This window comes from Siniperca chuatsi, linkage group LG8 (assembly GCF_020085105.1).
Source record: "Siniperca chuatsi isolate FFG_IHB_CAS linkage group LG8, ASM2008510v1, whole genome shotgun sequence".
Classification (NCBI taxonomy): Eukaryota; Metazoa; Chordata; class Actinopteri; order Centrarchiformes; family Sinipercidae; genus Siniperca; species Siniperca chuatsi.
This window is the reverse complement of record NC_058049.1, coordinates 18388468-18413752: the sequence shown is the minus strand read 5'-3', so window position 1 is coordinate 18413752 and position 25285 is coordinate 18388468. Positions and strand designations below refer to the sequence as shown.

The window sequence follows — 25285 nt, the reverse complement described above, 5'->3', positions numbered from 1 at the left end:
CAGAGGTTTTGTGAAGAAGCAGCAGCTTATTGAAACTTTACACAGAAGTCAGGAGGGGAAATCAACATTTTGGAGAGAGGTTTATAAAGAAACATCTAAAATGCTTTTATGAAAGGACCTGTGATGACTCCAAACGTTCATACAGTCTCTGCACCAGTAGTGCCCCCCCCCCAGTAGTACAAGTGGTTAAACTGCTGGTTTGCTGGAGCACTTGGCAAACGTTGTGCAGAGGGGCGAGGAAGCACCTGCTTCCAACAAGGAGGTGGAGAAATGCTCTCATGAAAACGTCCAACTGCAGTGGTTGGCACTGACACTTCTGCAGGAGGTCGGATTGCTCTGAGATTATGCACAGGTTATTTTGATAATCTTATGGGGGAAACGTTTGCCTGATGCTTTGTGGTTTTCCTTTTTCTTTTATTTTCCAGGAGAGGCTATGGTGTGATCAAAAACCAGTCAGAGTAAATTATGGATTGCCTTTGGGGTGGAGTGGTTGTTACAGTTTATGATAGACGTAGCTTTTCGCCTTTGTGTTTCAACAATGATGATCTTTGCCTCTGCATCTGTATCGCATTTTAATGCACCACAAACTGTTGCCAGAGTTTCCTGCCCCTGGATAGGCGATGTGGTTTTATCAGACAGCCTCGGACAGCGATCAGGAGCGCAGGAGCTCTGAGAAGATACTTCTGGACTCGGATTTGCTAAGTCGGAAGATAGGTACAGCTTTCTAAGAGAGCAGTGACAGAAAGGTGTAGACAGCGGCATCATCAGTGGTAAAAGTTGGACTGAAAGTGCACGTCCAGTAAGGAAACTGATGCGCGTAAGAAGGGATGCCAGCCAGGCGTGGCTTGTGTTTGAATATCCAATGTGAGAATGCGTGGGGAGTATGTATATAATAGAGTCTTTCCATCTGATAAACACAAATATCAAACTGATGATTATAGCAAAGGACGATAAACTGAATTTAAACTGAAAGGACGCTGCTGATTTGGAGGAGCACGGCGCGCTGGGTACGCTTTATGCGTGCATGGACCGGACTTGTGTAAACTTTTTTTCCCTCCTTGAGTCACCGTACATTTTAAATGCCTTCGCTTAATTTGACAGCTGTGCACACAATGGGAGAGGTCGGGAGTTTTCTGGGGACAATCGACTTGGATTTACAAAGCTTTCCTGCACTCGGGAATATGCCCTTACCGGAGTCTCCAGTGGGCTTGAATGAGCGGCTGGGGCAGATTGAAGGGAGGCTGCAGCGGGGGTCGCCGACAGATTTCGGGCACCTCAAAGGGATCCTGAGGCGGCGGCAGCTCTACTGCAGGACCGGCTTTCAGCTGGAGATATTCCCCAATGGGACTGTGCATGGAACAAGACAGGACCACAGCAGATTTGGTGAGGGTATTTCTTTTGCGTTTCACTTTCTTAACTGTAAGAAAATCGAAATATTAAAGATTTTGTTACGTAATTTGTCTGCATCAACTGACAGAAACAGGCATATAGTTTGATTTACCATCAACGACTTATGATAGGCTACACAATTACTGACAGAGAGGTCAACGCAAAAGCAATTATCAATATTACAACATTTAATTGCAGTTTTGGGGTATTTACGAGGTCACTGCTCCCTATGTAATATATCTTGTACTATCAATTTAGAACATTTTAACTGCTGTCACTCTAAAGGTGGGTGAAGTGAGTTTAATTAAAAGGCTTTTTCCTGCCGCACATCCCCAGTGAGTACTCATTCGTGCGTCACTGTCACCTGGGCACAGGAAAGCAGAGCCACACACCTTTCTCTGGCAATCCCCGCTGCGCGTGGGGGGCAGGTGTCTCTCCTGGAAGCCACAAACAAGCCGCGCGTGCGCGTCCCGCAGTCACAGAGACAGCGAGCCCGCACGCGCCCGCAGTTCTGAGGATTTGGTACCATTAATGTAAATGGGGCGAGGTGCGGCTAGCGGGAGAACGCTAAACAAATGAGGTCAGAGGGCAGATACGCACATGTCTCGCGCCTCATATACATGCTGTCATCTCACAGGTGCAGGCCGGCTCGCGCGCTGCGGAAAGAGCGGAATAACCCTAAATTAAAGCATGACCAAGGCGGAATTCAGGGAAGGTTTAATGTTCAGACTTCAGCCAAAACAAGCCGGTTTACAGGGATGGGTGGTCCGCGTGTTTGTTTCTGGCTTCACTTAGCTTTTAAAATGCAAGGTCTTTGTCAGAGCTGAAAGCAAGACATGGCTTTGATTAGAGGGATATGAAACACACACTTCACTCCACAACAAAATAGAGGGATGTTCTCTGTCATCCTCTGGCATCAGATGAGGTCGGCGAGATGGGGACCAGGTGGCTGTAAACTGGCCTCTGCCAGTCAACACAGCCAGCTGGATCCTCTCTGACTAACCTCTGCATCACAACAGCCAATAGCTTTTAATTCTACCGGTTGTTTCCCCGCCTTTGAAGTGCAAGTTCACTTTACTGTAACTTCCTGTGAGTCAGCAGCCCACTAAACAACTTAGCCACATCTCAGCTTCATAAAAGTGACTTTTCAGTCTGTTTTAGTAGCCACTTGGGAAGTCCCATAGTCAGGATGAACACATTTATAGACACCACAACATATTAAGATTAAATGTATGTTCTTTAGACCAGACTACAAAAGCAAGCTAGAAAATCAAAGAAATCTTTATCTGGTGCTGTTCTCATCCAGTCCATGCATTTGTCTTTTCTGCTATAATCAATGAAAAAACAAGTTATTTAGTGGCCTTAAAAACAGCATTTTTTTTCAATTGTAGAATGGAGATGCAAGATGATGCTTTGTTTTTTTTCTTTGAACATATAGGAATAATAGTGACTAAAAAGGCATATTGCGGGACACAAGATGACAATAAACAATTTGCAGAGCAAATCCAGCCATCTGGTCTGCTGTCACATAAATGGAGGCCACTTGTTGCTGTGTGTTTGTAGGCTTTCCTGACTGGTTTTGTGCATTGTGTGTGCATTGTTTGACCTCAGGTATCCTGGAGTTCATCAGTCTGGCAGTGGGTCTGGTCAGCATCAGAGGGGTGGATGCTGGACTCTACCTCGGCATGAATGAGAAAGGAGAGCTCTATGGGTCGGTGAGTCAACACCCCCCACCACCACCACTACCATCACCTTTCATTCACAACCATGCAGCCCAGGGTCTCATTCACAACAAGTCTGGCACTTGATACGCATGACTTGTTTTCCAGAATACACTGTTTTCCAGTCATTCTCAGAAAATGAAACTATTTTCTCTTCTGACAATATATGCCAGTAACTGAGCTATCAAAAATAGTTTTCAGTAGCAATCTAAGAGACAGTTTGTTATCAAGGTTCCCGTACGTGGCAGATGGGAAAACCACAGTGAGACAAAACAAGTATGTGTTTCTTTTACAGAGTCTCACACTCTCCGTCGCATACTTCCTTCTCCTGCTGCTTTCCTTCAGCCTGTTGACCAGAGAAATTAATAATAAAGATAGTAGATCCAATAAATTATGACTTTTTGCCCATAAACAACACTGGCAGCAAAGAAAAGGGGGGAAAAGACCTTTATACTTGTTTTCCATGTGAAGGAACTCAAGGAAAAGCAGATTTTTAGAGCTTTAGAGAGCAAACCAACCTCTTCATTTAGTTTTGAGATATGCAGAAATATTTACATATTTTCCCAAAGTGGAGGCAGGATCGTTTGCAGTCACTCTGGATGTGTGCTGTGGGTGAATTTGGTGGAGATTACCTCTCTGTGCACAGCTGGACTCAAGTTTGTACCGCAGGGTTAAATATAGAAGAAATATCTTGTGCTTTTCCACAGTGAATTTAGAGCATCTAGTTTTTGTTTTTTCATCCTGGCTTACTTTGTCTCACATGTTTTTAGTATCTGGAGACAGAGAGAGAGGAAAGGGAAGAGATAAAGACAATGAAGGGGAAGTATGTGAGGGTTACCTGTATCAGGTGTCCCAGGGCATTACCTGAGGGCCTCTCAGGGCTCAGACTCCCCCTGGCTCTCAACATTTCGAACAGAGGCTACTTTTAAGCACAGCCATTGTGTTGAAAGTGCAGATACTGTTACTGCGTGCTATCAGAGTCTGGCATCCTGGAGCTTTGACCCTGGGGGAGGGGGCGGGTGATGGTGGGAGGCAGTGATTTGTGGGGGGGTGGGGGTAATTGCACACCTGACTGAGTCACCTGACTGACAGAGGGAGCGATGTAGACACGTCTGTCTGAATCCGAGAGGCCAGGAGGTGGAGGGGGGAGGGAAACAGGTAGAAGGGTGCTTCCGTCCCACAACCACCAGACCTTGACGAGCTTTTGATCCGATGAGGTTTGTGTGTGTGTGTGTGTGTGTGTGTGTGTGTGTGTGTGTGTATTAGGATGGAGCTGGCCCAGTCATGCGCCCTCGGGGCCGTGTTTACAGACAACAGCTTCACCACACAGCCGCAGCCAAGCAGAGCCTGACAGCCAATCAACAAAATTGCTGCTGGAATAAAAAATGACACTCTTGCACAAACACTTGCTAGAACTATAACGTGTGTTAGTACAGGCAGAGATTGACTGATTGCTGTGTAGAGAAGCTACGTCTTCTTAGCCAAAGAACAGTTAGTCCAAGGGAAAGAGTGTTCAGGAGGGAGAATGGGAGATAGTGACTGTTTGGGACACCCTCAAAAAGGGTTCATTATTGGCCCCTGGTCCTCGGTGATACCCCGGACTCGACTGAGGTTCGACCCTCTTGCAGAGTAGCCGAGCCGCCGCTGCATGACTGACTGGTCTTGGCAGGAGAACAGCTCTAACCCTCTTTTTGTTCTCACACACTCAGCCAGCACACTCTCACCTGCTGAACCCACAGCCATCGCTCATGCTGCACTGTCAGCGACAACCGAGGCTTTGAGAGCTGCTGTGTGTGTGTGTGTGTGTGTGTGTGTGTGTGTGTGTGTGCAAGAGAAGATTGTATGCCTGCTCGCTGTTCTTCTTGCATCACAGGGAGGGAAATCATTCTCCATGCACAACGAGAGGTTAACAGGTCTGAGGAATGAGTGTGAGGCGTAAGGTGAAAAGCCGCTCCTAATGAGTCATAATGAGCACCTGCCTAAGTGAGTTTCTACTGGTTCATTTCAGCTTTCAGGCGCAGTCCAAAATAGTTAATGAGATACATAAACTAGTACATCAGGAAGGGTGGAATCTGCATGCAAAGTGGCATCATCCATCTCAATCTCAGCTGCATTTTTATGTCTCTTTAATCTTGTTGCAAATAGTCTTCTCATCTCACTCAGTGCCATGTGAGCAGGACTTCAACATATGATAAATTAGTTTTTTTCTTTCCTGCAGAAGAAGCTGACAGCAGAATGTGTGTTCAGGGAGCAGTTTGAGGAGAACTGGTACAACACCTACGCTTCAACTCTGTACAAGCACAACGACACGGGACGCTTCTACTACGTGGCATTAAACAAGGACGGCTCGCCCAGGGAGGGCGGCAGAACTAAAAAACACCAGAAACTCACCCACTTCTTACCCAGGCCGGTGGAGATTGAAAAGATCCCTCAGGCATACAGGGACGTATTCCAGTACAGGTGACCAGCGCTTACGCTTGGAGAACTGATTACAGTGGGAGGAACGGAAATAAAAGAAGAGGAGAGAGGGGGTGTTGTGGATATTTTGGACCTGGTACAGAACTGTTTACCCTCAACTCCCCCTGAGGTCACAGTGTTTGCGCCTCAGCCCACTGCCAAGCACGTACGGCACTGACATAAACATTGTGCATGTTCCTGGATGTCGCTTCTTTGCCTCTGCAGTGGGCTTGGGACCTCAGAGAGGAAGGGGAACGTTATCTTGTAAAACCACTGCGGACACGGACAGAGGAGGCCTGCATGACTACCCAGCTGTGGGGCGATCAGGACGATCAAATGAGGTGCCATGTTTTCTAAATAACCACTTTTTAAGGGTAAATGCATCAATACTGAAGCAGCATGCAACGAAAAGTCAAGTCGTGGCTCTGGAAAAAAAATGAATGGTTGACTATGAGGACACCAAGAAGAGACTTTTAGGAGGTCCAAATGACGGAAAGCACTGCAGATGTTACATTGTGCATTTGTCACGCACTATACACAGTCATGGTAAATGTAAGAAAGGGCACATTCCACAAACACAGAGATAGACAGGAGAAGACGAAGGGTCATCAGTACACAAACTATGTGCCACGTGCAGGTAAAGTGACAGGTTGGGATAGTCAGGTACTAAAGAGTCTGTAAGGACAATGTGAGGCAGAACTGGAGTTTTATTATGTTGTCTTGAAAAAGATGAAAGAGGGGAATAAAATCTCTAAGATGAACGTGTGATAGATGAAAGAGCACTTACTGCACATCCCCAGTCCCAGTTGTAGGCTCACTTTGTCTCCTCATCAGAGTCTAACGATCTCATTCATCACATCTGAAGAAAATATCAAGCAGCGTCTTGTAGGAATTGTACGCAAAACAAGAGATTAAGCTCGCGACAAAAGCACTTCTCTGACTGTGGTTGTAAAGAATAAGTGATGGGCTAAAAGGATGGTGACTTGTAATGTTCAGAGTGTCAGGAACATTATTAAAAATGCAAGCAGCTGAGGTGTACATATGGGTGATCCTATTTATGAGATGTACAATATATTTATTTTCTACATATAAAGTATAAATATAAATCTATATATTTATTTATTGCAAAGACTTTATTTTGTAATGAACTTGAAGTTATCTGGACTGTAGATTCTACTGAAATGCCACAAAAAAAAAGAATAACTGCAATGAACATGACAATAAAATTGTCCTGCTATCGAGAACTCATTGTGAGAGACTATTTTTGCTTGGATAAAAATCTGATGTACCAATTAAAACCAGATATAGAATCTATGTGAATGTTGCATTTCTTTCCTTTTATTTTCAGCCATGCTAGCAACAACTGTGGGATGGATTGCCATGAAAGTTTGTACAGACATTCATGGTCCCCAGAGGGTGAGTTCTAATGACTGAGTTTTCCTCTAGCGCCACCATAAGGTTAACATTTGTGGTTTTCACCTGATAATGAACTTAGCAACATTAAAAAGTAGCTTTTATTTGTCTGGACAGAAACACTTTATGCTTTGTTGATGAACAGTACTGAAAGACCATTATTATGCAGCACGCTCATTATTATTAAAATACCTCAAATGTAATAAGTTTAAAAGCAATGGCGACATGGCAGTTTGTTCTGCTGTCCAAAAGACAGAGAGAGAACATTGGGTAAAAAGACACAGCAGATTTTATTCCCAGAGAAGAGCGCCGATACAACTCCATGCCAATTTGCCCTCATAAACCCTTTACCAAGTAATGTGCACAGGCCCTCTCTGTCTCCACAAGGTCTTAGTCAGCCTACATCCACCGTACAAAATCAGATTCCTTATGCAACTGGATCCCAACTCCTAATTGGCTTTACACATCAGCATGGATTTAGAGCAGTCATTGGTTGTTCATTGCAGGGGCCTCACAGACTCCACTGTAGTGTAGTCAATGGACAGAAACAGCTGCCTGCACAGAGAACCAGCGGGGATGTGCTGCAAACCTGGAGTGGTGGTAATCTGGGGCTGAGAGGGGATGGGATCAACATTTCAACATCTGCAATAGTTGTAATGTTTCTCCACTGGCAGATATCTGTAAGCTGTGAGAGCAAGCTCCCCTGGGGGGGAGGGAATGGAAAAGTCAAAGACATGCAGGGGAAAACCCTGGCAGACTGAGAAATGAAAACAATACCGGGAGAGGGAAAAATAGATGAAAGATTGAAGGGAGAAGAGTGGGACAAAAGGCACTTAGTGCTATGGGTGTGAAATACAGGGACACTGCATCAGGATGTATCAACTATCTGCTTTCCGACTGTTAAAGGAATAGCTCTAAATTTTGAGGAAAAAAACGTTGATTTCTTGGCGAGAACTACGGTAAACAGCTGGGCCCAGGAGACCGCTAGCTTAGCTTAGCATAAAGACTGGAAGCAGGAGGAAACAGCTAGCCTGGCTTTGTTCGGAGGTAAGATAAATCTGGCTACCAGCACCTCAAAAGCACACTAGTTAGCATGTTATAACTAATTTGTTTTTTCAAATTAAAAAAAAAAAAAGTCAAGTTGTGGTTTTACTGGGCACAAAAATTACTGGCCAATATTTTGGATTTCGCATTTTTTAGACTCTCAAATATCAATACTGGAATAAGTCAAAGATTTCACCATCAGTTGGGCTGCAGATACGTTATCATGGAGCTGTTCAATAAAAAGTTTGTGTAAGCTCTACAACATGAAGAAGCTAACCAGAATGACCAAATCACCTACAAACATCCCCCTTTATAAATTCAGTCAGTGCAAAGGAATGCACTGTAAATCACTGGTCACTATTCCAGTTCTAAAACAAACAACAAATGACTCAAACACAGGAGTTGCTCATCCTTTTGGTCATTTTATTAAATGTTATATTAAATACAAGATAATAGCAGATCAGATTCATGGCAAATCATGTCGGTGTATTTGCTAACATAAGAACATTCTTAGAGGAGGGCAAAAAAGTTTCTCTACATTTATGAAACACACCTTGTGCAAACACAGGAGCCAACTAGAGACAACAGGTGTCTCTTTGTGAGAAATGTACATATTCCTCATGATTAACAGCTACACCAGTTTAAGCATTTAGAAGCAAAAATGTGCCAAAGTAAAATACAGGTAGTCTGGGGGCCTGCCTGGTGAGACTACAGTGTCCAGAAGGCATTTCTCACAAAGCAGAGGAAACAAATCAGCCAGACATAATAAGATTTCCAGTCTTTACTCTCTCAAATCCATTGTGAAACACATTTCAAACTTTGACAGGCAAGTAAAGGGAAAAGTTTTGGGCCCTGTGATACCCGGCTGAACTGGTTGTTGCTTTGTGAGACCCAGTCACTCACCCAAGCTTGGGATCAACACAAGTGGAACATAAACAATGAACAGGACGCACAGTGCTATGCTAGACAACACGTGACAATGAGAATGATGTTACAAAAAGGTCATAGGAACCGGCAGGCAGTTTTGAACAACACAAGCATTCCATTACCATGTTCAGTGACAACTAATGTAAACACTTAAAAGCATAACAGAAAAGATTCTCAACAAATCTCAAAACTTTACAGAGCTTTTTTTAAGGAAATGAATATAAGGCCATATTTTTTTTTTTAAATAAATTTTTTTTTTTGTTTTTGTTGACTTATCAATTTCTTCTATCTCCCAAAAAGAGCAGGACTTTGCAGCACCATCAGCTGTCTGCTTTGCTAGATATTGGTGAAGGAATCTACTGGGGCTAATAATCATAAAGAGCTTTACATCAGAGCCCTGTCACCAACGACGCTGGTCCCGCTCAGGTTTAGTTAGGTATTTAAAACAGTATAAAAAACTGAGTTTAAATAATAAGGAAACCCTCTTTTAAGGGGAAAACAATACAATGCTTAAAAGCATTGGGGGTAAAACATGTCTGTCTTTAAATACATGAAAAATTAAGATATAGAACTTGAATAACATTGAGGCGGTATATACATTTTTTTTTCTCCTGTTGAAATTTCTAAGACTCCGTTCACACAGTCATTTATACATTATATTCCACCTTCTCTCAGTGAACTACAGAATAAAGAACTGGGAGTCTATCCCACTTGAGGCCCCAGTGGACAGCAGCCTAGTCTCAAAACTACTCCGTCCTCTGCTTGGTGCATCAGTTTGCTTTGAGCTCTGAGCGGTCTCACAGTGTGTTTGTTACAGAGAACTGGGCCTCGCTTGAACTGGGCCACTAGGAGCCGGCTAGCTGAGTGGGTGTGTGGTCCCTCTGACCTACAGGCCCTTGGAGGGCCCAGGATTCTTGCCCATGCCTTGATGGGAGCCCAGGCCGTGGAGCTGCTGGTAAAGCCCCAGCAGGTCCATCTGGCTGAGTCCACTGCCTCCCATCATGCCGTTCTGCAGGGCCAGCTGGTTCAGGTACGTGGCCTGGTTAGCCATGGCCAGCTGCTGCTCCTGCACCTTCCTGTTGGTGATCAGCTTCTGCACGAACATCATCAGCTGGGCAGACACAAACATAGACAGACAGTTAAAAAAACTAAAGAATGACTACTACAATTAAATAAGTACCAGCTGAACAACCAAGAACTCACTGTCCAAAGCACATGTGAAGATAACAGACAAGAAAAACAAAACTATAGTCATTGAAAACTGGTCAAATATGACAGAAATGTATCACCAATGTATAATGTTATGGCTTATTGAATTATTAAACTAAATTCTGGCAATTTTTAAGTGTATGTATGACGCTACAGCTTGAAGCACTACACTACACTACCCAGCACTACAGCTTGATGGTAGAGGTCAAGTATAGCGGTGTCTCAGAGATGTAGTGAAAGTTAAATAAGAGCCGGTAAGGGGTCAAGCTGAGCTTCATGCAGAAAACACAGATACTACTACTGCAGTTACATTTATTCAGCTAGGACTGGACAATACATAGTAGCTGTGATGTGCAACTAGGCATCAAGATGCAGGTTTTGATAATATGAATAAAATTGTTGCCCTTACTTTTAACAGACTGCATTACATTCAGGTTACACAACTTTCTGAACTGAGTGAATGAACAAATGCTTCTACCTGCTCGTTCATGATGTTCACATTACTAATGATTCACATTCATTCACATTCAATTACATTTTGAATGTGTACACATCTCCTTTAAGCACCATTAATAAAATATTGTCATTGAGAAGTATTGTGATAATTGATTTTTTCCAATATGACCCAGTTTTACCTGCTACAATTTAATTTTTATAATAAAATAGCCAAGTTTACTGGTAAAATGGCGACAGCAGATGTTGTCTTTTAGTTATCAGCTACTGTGGCTCGTACACAGAGCAGTTCTTACCGTCTGCTGCCTGGTGAGAACATCCCTGTACACGACTTCCCTGCGTTTGAGCTCCAGCTCCACACTGGCCTGTCGACCCAGAGCCATAGACTGGACCTGATTCTCTGTGAGTGATGGGTTCTCCTTCCACTGTGGGGAGAGAGAACAGCTCACACACCTCAACCACCATTACAACTGTAATAACTTTACTTGTATCATGTTACAGTCCAGTGACAGAAAGGGCACTTCATTAAAAGCACTTCTTTTGATAAATTAAGATTCTTGCTCAAAGATCAAGATCATCTTCATTGACTGAAGACTGATTTAGAAGCGGCGTTGCATACATTTCGACACTCACCACTCTGGCAATAGTATCTTCCAGTGACTCTCGTGATAAAGTCTTCAATGCATTTGTTGCTTCAATGACTTTCTGCCGTCCCTGGTTTATAAGGTCCTGAACACAAGTGAAAGACAGAAAACATGAAAGGAGAAGCAGGTGAGCTTTTCTCATTTGCACCATAAGCAAATATTTACTACTTGTCTTCGTGTAGTACATGGATGATTATTAAACCCGTTTTAAATCAATATTTCTGACAACATTGAATAAAATGAGTAATGTCAATACGCTCATAGTGACAAACCCACAGAGAATTATCACCAACTTTGCAGCTCAGTTATTTTAGCTCATTGTTTTGTTTTTATGGCCCGCATTTTTACTGTATTGTTTAGTCTCACAACTCCCAGCAACACCTGTAGGAAACACCAAATACCAACAAAAAAGCTGTAACTGATTAACTCTGCCCAGCACCAAATGACTGACAGGCAAAGTTAGCGACTCGGTGGTGAAGAAATATGCTTTCAATGATACCGCTGCAAAAACATAATTTCTCAAATGCCATGATTACAAGGACAGAAGCCAGTATACAGTATTTTTATACTCATTTGACTTCCTTATTGAAAAACAAATTGCCTCTTGGACTTTCTGTCCTCTCCCTCAGTCAGATGTGCCACTGTGTACAAATAGCTGCTGCCCCAGACATGGAGTATTACAAACTGTTGGGTGGAGGAGCGGGGCAGAGCCGGGCACGTTGGCTACTAGACTGTTGTCACAATTAGCAGTGGGGTCTGAGGAATGTGGGGCGCCATGTCGTGGGGGGAGGAGATGGGGGAGTGCAAGGCAGGAGAGGGGCATGTGGAGCTCATTACTTACCTCCAGCTGTTGGTTGGTCATGGAGGCCAAAGCCGCCACATTGTAGGAGAAGTAGTTGGAGCTGCCCATGTCCATCTGGGAGTATGTTGTCTGGTAGTTGGTCCTCATGGACAGACCCTGAGAAATGAAATACAGAGACAGAGGGGGAAGCGAGGAGACAGAGGTCCCCCGACATCCAACAAAAACACGATTAGTACACATCAATTAGGCACGTGTTAAGAGCCACCAAGGGCATGATGGGAGAAACTGTATGCCGTCACTGTGGTTGACCAGAGATTGACCACCTGATAGTTCACTTTGCCTGTCAACCTCATTCAGAAACTGGTCCAGCTCTTCACTTGATGGTCAGTTAGTAATCTTGACAACAAAGCTTTCAACTCTTCACACATATAACTTGTTTCAGTCTACAAGAGTAACAAGTTGCCTGGTATCATCTGGTATTAAACATAGTGACCTGAAGTAAACAGTCTTGTCCCAGTAAAGGCCAGCAGGATGCCGATGTTTGTGTGTAATTGAGCCTCTGCTGCAGATGGTTTTCCCATGCCCTGTAATCTGGCCATCCGGTGTGTGTGTGTGTGTGTGTGTGTGTGTGTGTGTGTGTGTGTGTGTGTGTGTGTGTGTGTGTGTGTGTGTGGTGGTGGTGGTGGTGGTGGTGGTGGGGGTGGACGTCTTTGGACCTGGTCAGAAACATTAAACAGTACAAAACCACCGCAAAACCACAACACACATGAACGCCTGCGCACACACACACACACACACACACACACTTCATTTTTGGGTTTGCTATTAACAAACAGCCACTCTTGCACTTCAGCTGCATCCTCAGATGCTCTGCAGACTTCATACATCTTCAGACAGAGACACAAAATCTAGACTTGACTTCATTTCCAAAACTCAGCGTCTGAAATCTAAATTTATGACATGAGCTTCACTAAGCTCTGTACCAAGATGAAGTCGTCCCAGAGAGACCGAGGGCTCCTGGGTTCAGTTTAGTTTTGGGCGCCTGATCATGTTCTTACAGTTTTTCCCATTTCTTGAGTTACAAATCTGATATTCATACACATAGCTTTTCCTGGCCACCACCGGCCAACCCTTAAGTTGTGAAGACATTAGCAGAGGCCGGGTTACATTCCAGTTGATTCCCCTACAAAGCTCAGAGTATACAACGTTATACCGAACAGCCTCTTGTGGATGAAAGTGGCTACTTGTGCATCTTTACTATATGACAGATTGCAGTGATGCGAACGCAATTGAAATTCTCACATTCGACCTCAGCGCCACTGTTTTTCCAGCGACTGGGAACCCTCTGTTCTCTTGAAAAGCAGAGGAGCTCTGAGGGAAAAGCCGCTTAAGGCACACAGAGGGCAGAGGAGGGAGAGTGTGTCGGAAAAATAATCATTAGAGTGAATTAGAATCTAGGATTACACGGGGGGGAAGGAGACCTGCTCCTGCTCTCTTACAACATCAGGCCCCCCCATACACTTCTCCAAATAAACCCCACTAATTGCCCATTGATTTGTCCCACAAGAAAGGAGAGGGAAGAGGAGGGGACAATGGGGGAGGTGCAAAAGGAAGAGAGAGAAAAGTGAAGAGTGAAACAAAGAAGAGGAGTCCCTAACCCTCTCTGGACCTACGTACTTAAGAGTAAGTAGCACTGACAGTGCTTGGACATCCTCTCAGTGATTTGTATAGCAGATCACTAGACTCATGGTGGGCCAAAATGACAATCACAGACGGGGGGAATGACACAAGGGCTAAGTTCAGTGTGTGTGCGCCTTTGATTTTGGAAGCATGCACATCTGTGTGTTGTTCTCCTTGCCTACCTTTTTCTCTGCTTCATACTCGGCCCAGGCAGCCTTGCGATCCTCCTCACTCAGGGCTTCCTCCTCCTTGTGGTCCAGCAGAGAGTCGTGCTCATGGTAGCACACGATCTGGTCCTTATTGTTCTGCAACATCTCAGCCAGGAAGGGATCCTACAGCCGGGAAAATGACAAAAAGAAAGAGAGGGTCACGGTGGGTTTAAAGTCATCACTGGAGGGGAGGAAGAAAAGCCACACTGGCCGCCTGAGTAATGGAGGTTACGTATATTCAGACTAGCAGCATAAATCCAGATTGCAATCAGATTGCTTTTATCAATTGCTATTAATTAAAGGATAGGTTCACACTTTTTCAAGCAAATACATTCCAAAGTTTATCTGAAGTTAATGAGTTATCCGAGTCATCAAAGTTAGACAAATTAAGTGGGTATCTTTTCGTTTTGTTCGTTTTTAGTAAAAAAAAAAAAAAAAAAAAAAATCCCTCTTTTTGTTACTCTCTTTCCACTGCAGCTAAACAGGAAAACACTGTCCAGATAAACATAAAGAGGAAATGTTGTACTAAAAAGACAATCTTTGGAAGATATCCACTTAATTTGTCCAATTCAGACTGCTGAAGCCTAATAGATTCAGATAACTGTGGATGAACTGTGATGTTTTAAAAATAGTTCTCTGGGCACTTCTGCCTTCATTCAGTGGTCACCAGTAGAAAGATGACAAGAAATGAAGGGGGAGAGAAGTGGGATGACATGCAACAAAAGGTCCACAAATCAAACCACTTTGCATTCAAAGTAGCTTCCTTGCACCAAACAACCACCACAACAGGAAATCTGCACAGAAACTACACCTCGCTTTGGTTTGAGGAGCAAGTTCTTTATCTAGCCTGCAGCTAGCAGTTTTGTATTAAATTGAAAAAACGCACCAGGTAGCGTATGGACACCTGCATTGTTACTGCAGCAAACAATACAAACACGTCAACACGACCTGAATACACAAATCCAACCTCATCTACGTTCTAACAGTTCTAATGCTTCAATTTATGGAAAAAAAGCTTGGATTTGCCTGAAAGAGGATTAAAAGGACATGTATATAAACCAAACAAAAATAAATAAATAAATCAAGGGTTTTTCAGGGCTCTGGTTTCCATGACTGCATTGTTATTGAAAACAATACCTGAGTAAAATTAAGAGAGCTGGGCCAGGCACTGCTCACACAAACATGGTTTAAATTACTCTCTGCAGCACGTTTGCTTTTCTTTGTCTCGACTTCGCTTTACATTAAACTGGAACTTTGCGATCTGGAAACAACGTCACACAGAAGTTGCATCATTAACCTCCACACGGGCCAATTCACAGGGGGCCTCTGCTCTCCTCCCCCGCCCTTCTCTGTCTCACTTTGAACAGTGACAATAGCTGCGTTTCCACCCAAAGTACCTGGAACTTTTATTCCCAGGAGCTACTTTTCAAGTAACTAAAAGGTTCCTTCAGCCCGTTGTTGTCTGCGTTTCCACCACGGTCTGAAGACCCGCAAAGATTAGGCAAATTACACCCGGAGGTTACACCCATCACACAGCTGCATAACTCTATTGTTTTAACTTATTAAACACATCACCTGCAATTCAGCATAAGGGTCTTTGCTTATTTTAACCTATGCACTCGCACCTGTTTTAAATACTGAGCTTACCGGTGTATAATGGTGAATTTGAGAGCCACTGCTTCCTCAGAGTGTTGTTAATATTAGAATATGGTAATACAAGCATTACATGTCTTTTTACATATATAGAACCACTATATACACATTTGTTTCCACAACTATTTATTTATCTGCAGAAATATGAATGTGCAAAATACAGCATGTGCTTGTGTGCTTCAGCAGGAGACATGGGACGAGGGCTGCCGTTGGTCGCAGGAGTAAACACACTAGTCTCTGCAGCCTGCAGTTCAGTGTGCCCGCCCGTTTTATCTGAAAAACACGGTGAAAAAAATAAAACAACAGTTGTGTCTCACTACGACATTAACAAGATATAATTTTGTATGATTGATTAGCTAAGCCTTGACTTAACGACTTAACACCACAATTCTACACCATGAGCGGTTAGCATTAGTGGTTGGCTTTAGCATGTAGGTAGCGTTAGCTTTTAGCTAGGATAGCAATAGCATGACAACAGTTAACGTTATAGCATTTAACAAGCAACATACCTTCAACCGACTGGTCATCCGTTTGTGTCTTCCACTATGGCTTCCAACAGCACAGAAGCTGAGCTGCTGCACCAGAGAAGGCTGGCCTATGACCCAGCAACGCATCGATCCAGACGGTCAAACCATTCCGCCGGTCGGAGCTCGACCAATCATATGTTCAGCACAGCAAGCCCCACCCCGAAAGTTCCTGTACTTTTGGAAAGTACTACCCCCCGAGCAGGGACCTTTTGGTGGGTAAAATAATGTCCCCGGAACTTAATTTAGACCCTGGTCCCTGCGGTGAGTTCCTCCAAAAGGTTCCTAGTCCCTGGGGAAAGTTCCTGCGGTGGAAACGCAGCTAATGAGTGAAGTTGCAAACAAAATTAATCATAGATGTCACTGGTATTAAGGAGGGAAAAAGACCAAAACAGAAACACCAAACTATGATATTAAGCAGTGATTGCAGCCCTGTATTGAATAAACAGAAAATAAACACCAGACCAGATGCAGTGAAAGTGGATCCCTAAAAAAAACAGGGGGGGTTGCAAGAAAACTACACAATAACCTATTTTTAGGCCTCAGCACTCCAGAGAGTGACAGATAAGGTGGCAACAGGTAGGAGCAGACAGGGCCAGAGAGCTTCACACCCGCATACCCATCAACCTCAAACACTGGACCTGGACCTGATTGTGCGCCTCATTGACACATGTTTATGTTTCCCAGCCATCGCACTTAATCAGGACAAAACCAGGCCACCCCTGAACAACCAGACATTTTGGAGCAGCGGAACAGCCAGCGATTCAACTGCTGCTTTGCTCTCTAATTAGGACATAAAAGCACAGAAGAGCCTGTTGGCCTGACTCAGATAAAAAGGCATCCTTTGTGGTTTGTACTGCCAAAATACATGAGCACAAGGTGAAATAAAGGTCAGAGTAGATGCCAGCACAGGCACTTACATTGGCACTGGTATAGATACAATATGCATGATTATGACTACACTGTATGACAAAGTCCAGTGGTGACTCAGTGGTGACAAAGGATTGGCCAGTGGCCACTCAGAGGTTCATCTGGGCAAGCTGATTTGTCAGTCACAGTTCCCCATTAAAGATAATGAATCAACAAATTTTGACCTCTCTGCTTTGCAAGTTGCCTGTTGTCCTATCTAAAGGAGAAGAGGGATGGCAGGTATTTAAAACTATGATGCAAAAACAAACAAAACTTCTCTTCTGCATCCTGGAATTAGAAATTTTAATTGTTTGAAAATGACAAACCAATTCCAGCAATATTTTTGCACAACTTGTGGTTGATTCCTAATTAAACAGATTGAGCTGGATTATGTTTAAATCAGTGACAACTACAGCCAACAGGCACAAGTCCACAACAAGAGCTGGCAGCTTCTTGCCTGTTTGCTGGCATAAACAGAAACTGTCATACTGTGAAAAACACGCAGGTCACTCACCTCCTCTGAAAAAGCCATAACCTGCTAAAGACAGACCAGACATGGGAATTTGTTTTTATTTGTCAGTTAATGCTAAAGTTTAAGCTATGTATGGGGGAAAAAAGCTGCAATCAGTTGAACATGTAGAAAGCGTAGGTTTTATTTAAATGCATGAAAGAGGAGAACTTTTGACTGCCGACCGGGTAACGGGTCAGTGGAGCTGCAGGTCAAATGACAGTACTGACGCTCCCACTGGAACCAAGTGCATTCTGGGATTCCTAAGTAATCCCCACAGCAATGGCACTGGGGTGGTCCGGTCCATCTCCAATCCTGGTGCGCTCAGTGTGTGTGTGTGTGTGTGTGTGTGCCCCGAGCCATTACTAATGATTGTAGGTAAACTGAACTGGGCTATTGTCCTCCTTATGGAGCTGCATGGTAAGCCTATTGCTTTACTTGTGGGAAGAGAGAAAGTCAGAGACGCTGGGTGGGCAGATGCTCAGGAAGAAAGAGGTAAATTACCCCACTCAACGTTTTTTTACCCTCTTGAGAAAAAAAAAAGTGGGAGCAGGGTGAGCATTTCTAAAATAAAATCTGTGAAGGATTTTTGGCATTTTGCATCACAGAGTGTGTGTTTGTGTGTTCAGATGTAATAATGGAGATGGATGCCCATGTCTGAGGATAAGCTCAATACTTTCTCCAGTTTAGACCAAAGAATCTCAACAGATTCAGTCTCAATGAGGGCTTGATAATCTGTGTAAAAAATGCCCTTTATTCAACAAAGGGTCTGCAAATGTGCGTTTAATGTAAAGCTAGCTGGAAGTCTTGGCTTCAGCTGACTGCTAAACAAGGCAAAGAAAAAGGGTCAGCAGAGCAAAAATAAAAAATCTTAGTGTAAGAATTGGTATACTATCACACAAGGCATCCAACATGCATGACATTTACCACTGTATGAAGCCCTTTCAATTCTTTCCATTGAGAGAATTTATTCTTGTACATGTATATATTATGAAAATGGCTACCCTGCCAGCAGTCCATAAATGATGTAAAGCAGTTTTCCAACTCTGCAGCTCTCACATCAGAAAGATGAAAACTTGGGAGTCGACATAAATGGGCCTCATGTAGACTTTACAACTTGGCACAGGCACCAACGCGTACTTTACCAATAGACTTTAGGTGGCGCTTAACTGTAAAAGGTCTGATGTAATTAAACACCCGCCTACATTAATAGCTCTGGGTTCTATGCAGGCAGGAGTTTTGGCCGCTTTATCAGATATTTTCTCGAGCTGAGAACATTCTCAACCATGTTAACCCAATTTCCTGCACCTAAACGGTCACTTATTGTGTTGATAATGCTTTAACCATGCTTCTACAGTAAACGATTTATTTTATTTCTGTCATTGCCACAACAATGAACCTCTACTTAACAGAGAAAATCACCACACAGGAGGAATTAAATGCGCAGGAGAGATGAAAGTTGGGGAGATTGGAAAGATGGGAAGGGAAAACAGACTTTTGATTGGATTCCAACATAAAAAAGGAAAATACAGAGTAAAGGGAAAGAAAAGAGACATAAATGAAGAGGAAAATGAACCTTAAAGTGGCAAAGTGACAGGAGATACACAGTTGTCCGACTATAGCAACTAGTTTCTGGCTGTGACTATGTCTGCCATAAACTGCTTTTGATGCACAGGTGCGTTAACCATAGCAACAGACAGGGTCAAGACAGGATCCCGACAGCAGGAATGCGAGTGGCTGAGATATTTGTAATACCTAAACATAGCCAGTCAAAACTCTCTCTTCCCCAGCTGCATACAAGTAATACACATAACCCTAGTGGCCTGCTTTAAACAGTTTCTCTGCAGAAAAGCACTTAACTACAGGCGCTGTGCCTGACATCAGGAGGCCACTCCTGCCCTCAGGAACACATTGTCTTTACACCCTCCAGGGCCTGCACAAGTCAGAGGATTTATCTAGATGTCAGTCAATTAACAAAGAAACAAAATCACGCATGTCACAAAGGGCTAAACAAAGACAATAAACATACCACATTCCTATAAAAACAAGCCTCAGCCAGCATCAGTGGGGGAGTGTATTTCTACGAGAGCTCGTTACAAGGGCCAGCCAGCTGGAGCTGGACGGGCAGGTCAGGAGGGATTCACAGGGAGTCAATTAGAGTATGATGGTTGAACTGTACTGGGCAGGAAAAAAAGTCAAAACGTGGAAATCTGTTTCTGAATAAATCTGAAGTGAGAAGCAGGCTGTGCACTAATTGTAATAGTTGATCACAAAGTGTGGAAGAGGAGAGGTGGCAAGGTGTTGCCCAGTTCCAATTCGATGTAAAGGGCTGTTCCCCACAGTCCTCTCTCTGGCCTGGTTTGGTCATTTCTCAAGTGATGTTACACAAGTAAAGCAATATCACATAAATGTGATATAAAAGTTGCACATTTTCAGACAGTCTCTTCAGGAAGTTATTCATAGTGTTGTATTCATTGTACATGTGAAAAGTGACAGAAATAGTTGTGTAAAGAAAAGGAAAAAAGAAAACTGGGTGTGAATGTCGGATTGTTGGTTTCAGAGAAGTTAAAGAAATGGTCGGACACAGCCCCACAGACAGTAAAAACTTCTTTCTACAACCATCTTATTACATGTTGAAGTTCAACAACCATACAGAGATTGATCATAGAGGCAGAGATATCAATATCTCCACAGACAAGTAGTCTCAACAGTCCAGAAGGCAGCAAATAAGGGACATGCCTCTCGTTTTTTCTCAGCAGCAACTGAGACAATTCGTGTCTCTTGCTGTTACTATCATTAGTGTTCTCTCCATCCTGCAATGCAACAAGCCCAGGCATGTTTTCGGAAAGCTGGCAAAAAGCATTCTGGGAAGTATGAGAAACCGCTTACCCAAGTAGATATAGACAGGCAGGCTGGGGGTGGGTACACCAAAAAACTAATTTACCACCCTTTCATCACAAAATAACCCCTGTAATCCATTGAACACCACTGACTGATGATATATAATGCTTACAGAGTATTCAAGGGGGAATTTTCCTTTAAGGTCAAAGTGACTTCCTATTCCTAATGAGACAAGCATGGTGTGGCTTATTGGTCCAGTCTACACTGTGGTTCGAGTGCAGCCTCCCCACAGCCTTTCAGTGTACCTGACAGAGCCTAATGACCACTGCAGCTATCACCTGCTGAGAGCACATACAGTGAGATACGCCCACAGCCTGCCAGCTTGACCCGACAGTGTACAATGCAGCAATATTTGCAGAGAACACTGCAGAGTTGTATTCCAAAATTACCATGTTTACTTCCCATTGTACATGTGGTTGCATGTTAGATGGAAGAGACAAGTGTGATGAACAGGAAATAGGTGAGGGTGTCTCAGGATGGGTGGGGAGTCAAAATCTCATGTCTGGGCTGCGAGGACCTTCTTTGTCATTAGGGGGGAAGTGCTCCTGTTTCCTTTGTCTCCAATTAGTTTCTCTGAAGAGTGCAGAAACATCTTTAAGAGAGGGGTTTAAATAATGACCCTTCATCATGCAAGGTAGACCAGAGGGAGAAAAAGAAAAACAACTTTACTGAGCTCGCTTTGAACATTTGGAGGCAGAATGGCGAGTCAGGGCAACAGATGGTCGTGATGATGGTGGGGCAAAGACGGGGTGGGGTAATGGTGGATGGGGAAGAGAGTGAGGACATTAGTAAGGACATAGGGGTAGGATATGAAGGTAGGATATGAGGTGAGGGTGGTGCGAAAATAACCATGGCAGGACATAAGCAGGTAGAGCACATAAAGGTGGACTGAAGAGGTAGGTGGGAGTGATAGAGAAAAGACAACTCTGTAGTGAGTTTTTCCCCATACTGCAAGGCTTTACAGAAGCAAAAGATGAGACAAAAATAACCAACTCAGCTTCTCGAGCATAAATATCAACCACTGACTCTGTGGCCTGTGTGACCCGAGTTTTAAAGCAATATGCCCTCTCTGGCTGAGAAAATAGCACTTCCCAGTGTGAGGAGTTTAGGAGAAGAAGAACAAAACTCCCTCTGCCGTGGCTCGAATCATTCTCTCCTTCTGTGCAGAGTGTTGTTGGCTGAAAGTGATGGAGGGTGTCTGACTCATCTTCACATCATTCCAGACGGCAAATTCCTTCCGTAATACTGCAGTCCTGCTGCCACATCATAGTTAACCCCATGGCCATAACAGGTCGGCTTGTTAAAGAGCTTGTCAGCCTCTCCGTCTTTAATACTGTGTCACATAAATGTCACTGGGCTCATTACAGATCATACACATCTAACAGGCCGCGACTCAATGAACACATCTTTCCTCTTCAAATCTCCAACTGTGCTCCGCTGCACTGGAAGTAGGCTACTCCCGGTTTAGAGGAATATGGAAGGTGAGAGCAATGATATCAGCTGCCTGCTGAATGGATTCATGCAGTGCTCCCACCTGTTAATACCTATGAAGGGAATAGCGATAAAGATCTTTTGACAGTGTAAATGGAAAACAGATTTTCCATTGAGGTGCACTGAACGGCCCCTCGACTGTCCGGTGAAAGAGCAAGCAAGTTGGATATACAGTGTTTCTTTTATCCATTCTGTTTACAGACTTCTGCCGAGTAACCCAGGTCAAACCAAAACAAAGAGGTAAAACCACTTAAGATGATCTGAATAAACCCAATATACTGCAAAAAGGCAAGGAGTGGAAAAGGATGGGAGTAATTCAAAGATCAACAGAGAAGGAATGAATGAAAAAAAGAAAAAAGAGGAGAGCAGGTTTATAGCTGGGCAGCAGCAGTGTTGCAATGAGAAGACTATTTAGTAAATAGCAGTAAACAGACAAATCTGTGCAGCTGTGTAGGGTTGGATGGCCCATGTAAGGGCTGTGTGTTCTTATTAAACCCCAGGGGGCACAAATAGTGACACAGCACCTGCATTAAGGAGAGACGAGGCGAGCGCATGATTATGAAAGGAAATGAGAAGAAACAGAAAGATCCCGGAAAGGCCAAGCAGGATACAAGCTGGCACTGAGTCTAAATAACAGTTTATCACTGAAGTGCTAAACTTCAAAAGGAAGAACATACTACTTGGTGCAAGTCTGGAAAAACAAGCTTGGCATTTCAAATGGCATTCTGTGCCATGTTTGTTGAAGGAAAAAAGACTATTTTACTACTGTTAATGGGTTTCAGGCTGCTTTTCTGCATTTCATTTGGGGATCAGTTAGATGATTTATCTAAATTTAACTTACAAAAATATGCTTGGTTTGAACATGGAAGCATATTTGAACAATCTATGTACATGCATGGCATACACATATGCATGTTTACCTTAGGGAGCAAGGGTGTGGCTTTCTTGCTCTTCTTCTCTGAGGGATCATCCAGCATGTCTGGCTCAAAGGTGTAGAGCTCGGCCAGCTCATTCGTCGTGAAGTGCCTCTCAATCTGCTGCTGGTCCACCACCCGGAATGACAGAGACTGTTTGGTTACCTGCCGGTCATAAATCTTCTCCTCCATTGTACCCTGAAAGAAGAGAATGAAATGAGAAGACAACAAGAACGACTTTACTTAAACATCAAGCGATACAGAAATAAACAGTACGGGTATTGTTTTGCCCTGCATTAGTATTACAGCCAAGCCTCACTGAAGCCACAGAGACTTACTACATATGCATGTTACGGAAACCTTTCCAACTGGTCATTTTATCACAGTTTGATTGGTTACTTACATCAAATGATGCACATTATTTCTAGATATGGATGTTCTGAAACTCATGTTGTGTCAAAAAACACAGTAGATTTTACATGAGCTGTCAAAACTAAACGCTAAACTTTCGAGGGATCATGATTAAGCACCAGAAATGGTGATCACAGATGACATGTTTGGAATCATCTCTTGGTAATTAATGGCCAATCAAACAATCTACAGAAATGACCAAAACAGATAAGCTCACCTGGGCCAGGAATCTGTATACATAGACGGTTTTAAGCTGGCCAAAGCGGTAGACTCTGAAGATACTCTGGACGTCATAGGAGGGGTTCCAGGAGGCATCGAAGATGATGACCCTGTTGGCGGCCACCAGGTTGATGCCAAGAGAGCCGGCTCGCGTTGAAATTAGAAACAATCGACCTCTGGTAAAGTATAAGAGAGCGGGAGATAGAGGTGAGTTAGTGCTTAAAAATGCACTATGGAAGCATTTACATTTTAAGCATCAACAGTGAAAAATCTCCTTATTGTTCTGTGTTGTTTAAATTAAATTACCTTGTGTTACTGGTGTCATTAAACTCTTCAGCCCACTTCTTCCTGGTGGTGGCGTTAGTGGAGCCATCCAGGCGATAGTAATCAATGTTCCTGAACCACTTGCCTTCACCTTCACAGACATGTTACAGTTAATAAATCTGCTGTGACTATTCAACATCCACATCTATGCTCCACAAAACCTTCAAAAACACACGTCACCATCAACTAGGCCTTTTCCTTGTCAAAAGGACTAAGTGTGGGTATTAGCAGACAGCAGATAGATGGTTGTGTTGGTTAGAGGCCAGCTGTGTTTAGCCTTCAAGATGGCCAACCCCCCTACCAGCCTTCATAACCAACATTTCAGTATGTTTCCAATTACGGCACTGTGATCTTTTCATTACAAATTACAAACCCTTGAGCAAACATTTTTTTGTGGAATAAAAAGTCAAGGTCTAATCATTTTCAAAATGAAAGTAAAAACAGCTGCTGAAGTTTAATTAGGAACATGACCTTACACCAGCGGCGGTGTGTATGTGTGCGTCTGTGTGTGTTTAAGGGTAATAAGCACACTGGCACGTACAAGAATACATGTTGCATGCGGGCTGTCTTACGGGTGTGAAACCTGCATCTCCATATGAAAATACTTCAGCCTTCTCCAAAGCTAATGTTAGCATTTTTTTATACTTCACACAGTTTAGTCAGTTCAAAGACTACAGTGTAAAACCACAAAAATGAACCTCGGGACAGACAACTGGGCTCCTTGAGCTCCATAAGTCAGTAGCTGGCTTATAATATTAAACACTGCTTCTGTGATTTTAGCACATCATGAAACCAAGAGCAGCTTTTCAAATCAACATTAAATATATAGGAAAGCTAATCATAGGCAAGTGTAGGATAATTCAGTGAAGTAAGGTTAATACATTGACAGGCATGTCGACTGAGTACAGTGAGAACGTCAGACTGCACTAAAAATGTACCTTTATATGGAGAGATTTTTTCTTCATCTTTAGCTCTGCAAGACAGCTCTAGGAAATCCTCAATCAGGTCCAGAGAGATGAGAGACTGACTGAACACCAACCTGAGGACACATGTGGACAGAAGACACACTAGTGTCACTTTACCACAGCGACATGTCACTCTGTGATTAACCCAAACACTTTCCAGCAACACTGCAAACCAACTGCATAACAGAAAAGGCCAAAAAGATTTTATTTGCACATACAGAGACACTTACACTTTCTCATCTACTTCCTCTGCCATACGCAGGATCTCAAAGAGGAGCATCATCTTTCCAGAGTGCTCCAGGATCTCAGCGTCAGTCTCAGTGACAAACTCCTTGTGCCAGTCAGGAGTGGGACTCCCTGGGGATGAGCCAGTGGCCTGAGCTGTTTGTGATACACAAAGTAACAGATTAGTCTTCATGATGTCAGTACAGTTTCGCAACAACAAGCTGTAACAAAGACAAAGTTTCACTATTACATATTTCTCTCCTACACTACAGCTGTGCAGTGTGCACAGATGT

At 43.4% G+C, this 25285-nt stretch overlaps 2 protein-coding genes across 6 annotated transcripts in view; one reads left to right on the top strand and one right to left on the bottom strand.

The window, feature by feature from the left end:
• Positions 1 to 236: 236 nt before the first annotated feature.
• fgf16 (fibroblast growth factor 16) lies at positions 237 to 6871 on the top strand. The gene is made up of 3 exons (XM_044204505.1): positions 237 to 1383; positions 3001 to 3104; positions 5329 to 6871. The coding sequence occupies exons 1-3, from the start codon at positions 1080 to 1082 to the stop codon at positions 5572 to 5574; spliced, it is 654 nt and encodes a 217-aa protein (XP_044060440.1). The 5' UTR covers positions 237 to 1079; the 3' UTR covers positions 5575 to 6871.
• Positions 6872 to 8426: 1555 nt separating this feature from the next.
• Positions 8427 to 25285, bottom strand: part of atrx (ATRX chromatin remodeler) — a 32054-nt gene continuing 15195 nt past the window's right edge. For 4 of the 5 annotated variants that reach the window (XM_044204502.1, XM_044204501.1, XM_044204503.1 and 1 more), the window contains 10 exons: positions 24998 to 25148; positions 24741 to 24841; positions 23785 to 23893; positions 23477 to 23654; positions 22855 to 23046; positions 13922 to 14071; positions 12099 to 12215; positions 11247 to 11342; positions 10910 to 11038; positions 8427 to 10062 (listed from right to left, as the gene is read on the bottom strand). In XM_044204502.1, the coding sequence (XP_044060437.1) occupies positions 9838 to 10062; positions 10910 to 11038; positions 11247 to 11342; positions 12099 to 12215; positions 13922 to 14071; positions 22855 to 23046; positions 23477 to 23654; positions 23785 to 23893; positions 24741 to 24841; positions 24998 to 25148 (1448 nt within the window). In that variant the 3' untranslated portion in view covers positions 8427 to 9837. Of the gene's footprint in view, positions 10063 to 10909; positions 11039 to 11246; positions 11343 to 12098; positions 12216 to 13921; positions 14072 to 16110; positions 16431 to 22854; positions 23047 to 23476; positions 23655 to 23784; positions 23894 to 24740; positions 24842 to 24997; positions 25149 to 25285 lie in introns of those variants that run through there. The other variant, XM_044204504.1, reaches the window with a different exon arrangement.

What these genes read in the sequence shown, in the direction of transcription:
- fgf16 (XM_044204505.1), top strand. Translation starts at nt 1,080, where the DNA reads ATGCCTTCGCTTAATTTGACAGCTGTGCACACAATGGGAGAGGTCGGG. An exon ending in ACAGGACCACAGCAGATTTG is followed by an intron (nt 1,384 to 3,000) that starts GTGAGGGTATTT and finishes GTTTGACCTCAG; the next exon opens with GTATCCTGGAGTTCATCAGT. An exon ending in AAGGAGAGCTCTATGGGTCG is followed by an intron (nt 3,105 to 5,328) that starts GTGAGTCAACAC and finishes TCTTTCCTGCAG; the next exon opens with AAGAAGCTGACAGCAGAATG.